General features: G+C 50.3%; 1 protein-coding gene across 1 annotated transcript in view; it reads right to left on the bottom strand.

The window, feature by feature from the left end:
• Positions 1 to 4,368: 4,368 nt before the first annotated feature.
• The window catches only part of LOC135367537 (uncharacterized), a 46,889-nt gene continuing 44,979 nt past the window's right edge, over positions 4,369 to 6,278 (bottom strand). The window contains exon 12 of the mRNA XM_064600832.1: positions 4,369 to 5,174. Within this exon, the coding sequence (XP_064456902.1) occupies positions 4,883 to 5,174 (292 nt within the window). The 3' untranslated portion in view covers positions 4,369 to 4,882. The remainder of the gene's footprint in view (positions 5,175 to 6,278) is intronic.

Below are 6,278 nucleotides of genomic sequence, written 5' to 3'. Positions count from 1 at the left end.
TGCGGTAGCTGCAGTGTCAGTCAAGAAGCAGGTTCTGTCTGCGCACGCACTCAGTAACGGTTCGTGTGCGGTCGCGTATGAAGTGAGCTCGGGACGCATACCCCTCCACCCCCCCCCGTCACCCTCCTGTCCTCGTCGATATGGTACAGTCGTGGGACAAAATGGAACAAATGTTCGCGGAACACGGCGTTGCCGTATTATCTCGGCAACCACCTACTGGCTAACAAGAAGAGTTCGAATAAGAAACGGGTGACCAACTATTCCATCCATCTAAGAGGATGTCTATTCGCTCCTTTTTGCTGCTGGGGTGTGGTTCCAATGGAGAAATGCCAGACATCGGTGTTCCGTAACCCTTCTTCCCAAGGTGTGCGTCTGTACGGCGCTCATAGCCCCAGGTACCTCGCTGTGCGAAGCCAGAGTAGGACAACTACTGTTGTCTCCAAAGAATAGTCGCATTTGTCTCTCTTGAATTGTGATGGATGCCACGATGAGATAATGCGTAACACGTCTAAAATAAGGCCTCGCTAGAAATGTACAATACTAGTGCCTTCCTAGAACGTGTGGAGAACAAAAACAAAAAATGGAAACGTTATTAGCCGTCCTGGCCAATCTCCCTTATAGGGGGAGAAGACCATCCTCTTAGAGGAAAACGAAGAAGAAGCGTGGCAAGTGAGCGCGCTAGGAGTATTCATCTCTGGGAACCTATCGACGTTCTCAGTGCGAAGACAGCATGTCAATCCTATGGGTCCTGCAAACGACGCTAAAGGCATCGACTTTCCCTTTCTTCATATTGCTCGCATCGTTCGCGCTTCCTTTCGTCTGCATGAAAGTAGCCATGGCGAGGTCCAATGCCCTCTGGGTTTCAAGTGCAGTGGAAACAAGCATCAGTGTCAGCGCTGGTATGGTCCTCGCCCATTGGATGCTGCGCACCATGCCGTTCTGCAGGACATGCACAGCACTGGGCCGCTCTTACGACGCAGCGGCGGTCATTGGCATTCTTACTTGGGAACTCTTCGACTTTTTTGTGCACACAATGTACCCGGAACACTTCTCCGCTACGCCGGGAGTGCGCACAGAACTATTGTACACATCTAGATGGAGCAGCTACCAATACGTTGCACGTCCCATATCTCGCGTCGGCTTCATGGAGCTGCTCTACATATCAAGCGCGTACAGTGCCATAGAGGGCTTCACCGCTGCCGTCAGCACAGATCTCAACGGTACGCGCTACTCCTTGACCGTTCTCCACCAGATGATGATGGCTTTGGTTCTTGGTATTACTGCACTAAGAACGCGCTGGCATGACTACGTACTAGCGATGGCAGGCGCTTTCTTTGCCTTCTGCATGTCTGCGGCGCTGCTGTTCGGGACGGCTTGTAGTGGACTTGACATTGCGAGAAATGTATACGGCATTTGGTGCTTCTTTGTGTGTTTGATATCGGGGGCCTATGGATCGACGCTGTTCAAATACATCTTTCTGCCGGAAGTGCGGAGTGTGACGGCGATTTGTCGCTCTGGGATGGGTGTCACGTTCTTTCTCGCGGTAACCTATCCGGTCTTCGATATTTAACGCGTATGTGAATAGTTTCGAAACGATTACAGATAATAAAGTCTTCACGCATGGACAAGGTGTGCTGATGATTTCCCGCACAGGCTTCCGAAGGAATGTATGCATGACATACATAATTTGCATTCCCCGAGCAAAGAATGTGCTCATACGCAGTGAAACCCCTATACTCATCATACCCTGCACCACTGTGCGTCCTGGGCCGACTTCACAGGGAACTTTGCCGCCACTTATCTTAAAGCGTTTGAGGAAACCCCACGGAAAACACCCAGACGGCACATCCGGCGCACGGATCCGAACCCAGGTCACCTCGAAGTATCTGTATCTGTCGTCTGCCACCGCTGTGTGTCTGTGTGTCCGCTTCAGCACGTTCAAATTTACACTGTCCAATCAAGATTAAGATCCCGCTGGCCGAAAGATAGCTCCCCTAGCGGATCATGCAGACAGGGTTCTACACGGGAGTTGGTGACTATGACATGATCCTTACAATTCAGGAAGTCCTGATGGTTCAATCACACAGCTCATCTGAACTAATCATTTTTTCCCTTCCTTCAATGCATAGTTACTGACACATCCATCAATTTTCCCCGTTTGGCTCCGGATAGTATGACGAAGAATATCTCTTGCACTGCTTCAGAATAACCCATCCAAACGCACATGTCGGCATAGTTCGCTGCGAAGTCGACTCAAGATCCCGAGCAACATGCCTCTTAGCTACCCCCATCTGATAGGGAGTGGCGCGAGTCGACCCGGAGTCGCTACCCTCGTGTAGGCGAGCCGTGCATAGCGTTTCCCAGCTGTATCCGGTGTCTGCCATCACATGTCCGCCTCCGCCTGTGTTTTTGGCTGTACGAGCTGTACAATACCATAGCTGTGCTTTCGAATCTTCGAAGTGATCACCATGGCTGAGCTAGCGGAGAGCTACTGCGAACTTGAAACGGTTCTCGCGCCTCCTTATTGTGACTCGGACGATAAGGATAGCAAGGATGAGTTTGAGGAAGAGGTGATGTGCTACGCTAGCTGTGCTTCACTTCCGAGCAGCGCTCCTCGCACCAGAACTCCGACCGAAACTCGAGATGTACGTCGAAGAGAAAGTTGAGTCGTACAGCGATTAAGAGGTATATGTAATGATCAGAGCCTCAGTGGCTTAGTTTATTGTTCTGTAATGAATGTATGTATAAATGTGTCCACAGTTTAGGAGGAAATTCCGCCTGAGGAGGGACGTGTGCAACACGCTGAGTGCGTTAAGCAGCTGCTCTCTTACTCTTGCTCGGGCGCTCTGAGTTTCGTGCTCCTGGAGCAGCTATTAAATGTCACTTGGAGGCTTGTACACGCTCGCTGTGCCCCATGTCCTGCGTTCCTTTCCTTCGCTTTCGTGGACAGCAGGATAGAGGTCACGTGACGTAGCACGCTACCCCTTTTTCGTGCACCCACCAAAAGCTGGGGCGTGAAGAGCGCGCTCGCGTACCAAACTCGGAGTACGAGTGTCACCACGTAACGGTGGGAATACCAAACGATCGCTCTCTGAAGCAGCCACTTTACGTATACCTCCGGTTCGCTGCGTCCGACGCGTACCCAAAGAGCTGCGTTCATTTTCTGTGAGAAAACAATATAAAAATGGCATATTAGACAATTACAGGTCGCTGCATCACTTTTAAAAGGCTTACTGCGTGATAATCGCATCCAGTATATGCTTTGTATATGCTTGGTCTCTGCCTTTACAACGCAACGCTATGCGATCGCATGGAAGAGTCGGGGAGAGGGGGCAAGTGTTTCCGCCTCTTGCTTTACCTGTCTTTTCCCCGCCCTGACCTTGATACTACACTCTTAAAAATGAACTTCACCGCATAGCACGCTCCTAGCCAACCATCATCTCGAATGATATCGTTACCTGCCCTGATTTGTTGAAAACGGGAGGCGTACGCCATTTTTGTGACAATTATGAACCGCATAAGTGTCACAAAAAGGCGTACGCCTACCGTTTTGAACAAATCAGGGCACATAGCGTTATCACTCGAGATAATGGTTGTCTAAGAGCGTGCTATGCGGTGAAGTTCATTTTTAAGAGTGTAGTGACAGCAGTCTTGTCACAAAGGAGGCAAGACAAATGAAGGCGGGGCCACTTCCTCCGCTGGACGCACATTTCGCGCGCGCCTCTTTACGAAAACCAAGCAGGCGGGACTAGAGCGGAAGCTTTACTTTTTTTTTTCCCCGACTATTTCGGTTGCTGTACTGTGCATAGTTTTTTTTATGGGTCCGTGGTTATCCGTGGAGGACTTCATATTTCTGTAAAAAGAAGAGGTTCGCTTGGCAATTTTCAAAGTTCAATTGACAAAAATAAATTTCCCGCAATTAAAAATTGTCCAAAGCCTTCCTCAATTGTGGCAAAAGTTTCCAGAAGGTGATTGCCGAAATTTCCACAATCCTCCTGCGGGTACGTCGCCAGTAAGAATTGTTTAGCACTTATAGGTGAAACACCATGTATGTGAGCAGACAAACGCATGTCACGCACGCACGGACTGCAACGCGACGTACACTCTTAAAAATGAACTTCACCACATAGCACGCTCCTCGCCAACCATCATCCCGAATGACAACGTTCTCGACCCTGATTTGTTGAAAACGGGAGGAGGAGCCTATTTTGTGCCGTGCATAATGGGCACAAAATAGGCTCCTCCTCCCGTTTTCAGCAAATCAGGGGCGAGAACGTTGTCATTCGGGATGATGGTTGGCTAGGAGAGTGCTATGTGCTGAAGCTCATTTTTAAGAGTGTACGCACGCACGCACAAACTGGAACGCAATAGTGTGAACTGGGCTGTATTTTTGAAGCACACGGTCGACAAATACGGTAGTGTGAAACCGGCCTTATTGTGATGGTGTTTGTGTGAACAGCTTCCTGTTTGCGTGGTGGTGCTGCTGGTGCTTCTGAAGAGATCACCGTTCCACAGAGGCAGGCAACGTCACGAGAGCGTCCTGGGCCGACTTCTAGGAGAACTGTGCAGACATATATCTGAAAGCGTCTGAGGAAAACCCAGACGGCACGGTCAGCACTGGGATTCGAACTCCTGTACCTTCCAATCTAGACGTGACATGGCAAGCACTGAGCCACGCGAGCTGGTGCTTCCTGTTCGCCCGGTCTTCACCCTCCCCGTCTCAATGTACCCGATCGTGTCACAATCGCCGACAAGGTATCTCAGTACCAGGATCACGAGACCAGCGGTTTGCCGCAAGCAGTCACTTCACTTAGTCCACGAGTATTGTATTGATGCACAGCTTCAGGAATAGGTGCGAACACGCGTAACCCGCGCAGCAGCGTCACCGCTGAATACTGTGCTTGTAAATTGTAGAAAGGGGCGTATCCCCCGCAGTGGGAAGGGCATCGCGTTTGATATCCTTTTTCGGTAACGAATATCGCAACTTATCCCAGAAGTTCTTCTCTCTCCAGCAGAGATATTTGGTGGTGTTCATGTACAGGGCGAGGTCATCGTCGATATCTTCGGGAACATTTTCAGCGACGACAATGATAAGGCGGTTGACCTTGTCTTGGAGAGCGGTGTGATGAGCAACTCGAAACTCCCAGCGGCACCATTCGCTTTCCACGAAATTTCTGGAAGAGGCAACAAACGGAACTTGTAGTCGTATATTAGTATCATGCAACGTCATTTACTGACACAACTGTTCGGGTATAGATCGCGCAGTGTTCTTAGTTTTGCGCTGTATAGAAATGGGGAGCTATCATATAGAAAGCAATATGTACGAGATATATGAGCAATTATGTCATTACAGCGCAGCGGCTGACGACAACTTCACCAGGCGCGGCCATGACGCTCACAGACTGCTGTAATGGCGATCGGGTAACGTCATGGAGGAAGGAAAATAAGGAGGGAGTGTGACGTCATTTTGCACGATTCCGGAAGTTTGGGTGAGGAGAAGCAACTGGGACAAACAATTCTCCTCTCCCAGCTCTCTAGCATCTCGCCGGGCGCCACAAAACGCCATCCCCGCCGGCAGCTGCCCCAGTTTGTTTGTCCCAGTTGTGGCGAAGTCTCACCGCAGATTGGCTGCCTCCAGTCACCTGATCGATGTGACGTCCTCATGATGCGCACTATATGTCGTCACTTCCACTGCACTTTTGTGATTCGGAAAGAAACGGTCGTGTTCCCTCCTTAGTTTTCCTTCCTCCAAGGGTAACGTCCGGCAAGATAGCTGCTCTCTAGCAAGCTGCCGTATTGGCTGCGGCGCATATCAGTGGGCGTGGCTATGACGCCCACAATGCCGTATTGGTTTCGGCGCTTATCAGTGGGCGTGGCTATGACGCCCACAATGCCGTATTGGTTTCGGCGCTTATCAGTGGGCGCGGTCATGACGCCCCCACTGCCGTACTCGTTGCGACGCCTTTCAGTGGGCGCGGCCATGACGACCCCACACTGCTGTAATGGCAATCGGGTGACGACAAGCAAGATCGTTTCTCTCCAGCAAACTGCCGCATCTTCCGCGTGCATAGTCTCGACAGCAGGGTTTGAGGTACAGGTAAACGTATTCGGGAAAAGTAAAGGCCGTAGCAATAGCAATATTTTTAAAGAATTATTTTCAGCAGCGTGCTTATTTAAGTACATCATTGTTCGCAAATAAACTGTACTTACTCTCGTTAACATCCTGTGAAAACTTCGAGGATGGCGATCTGGCCGCGGCCATATTTCTGGTGGCACAA

The sequence above is a fragment of the Ornithodoros turicata genome, chromosome 8, assembly GCF_037126465.1.
Source record: "Ornithodoros turicata isolate Travis chromosome 8, ASM3712646v1, whole genome shotgun sequence".
Lineage (NCBI taxonomy): Eukaryota > Metazoa > Arthropoda > Arachnida > Ixodida > Argasidae > Ornithodoros > Ornithodoros turicata.
This window is presented reverse-complemented; position numbering and strand designations above follow the sequence as displayed.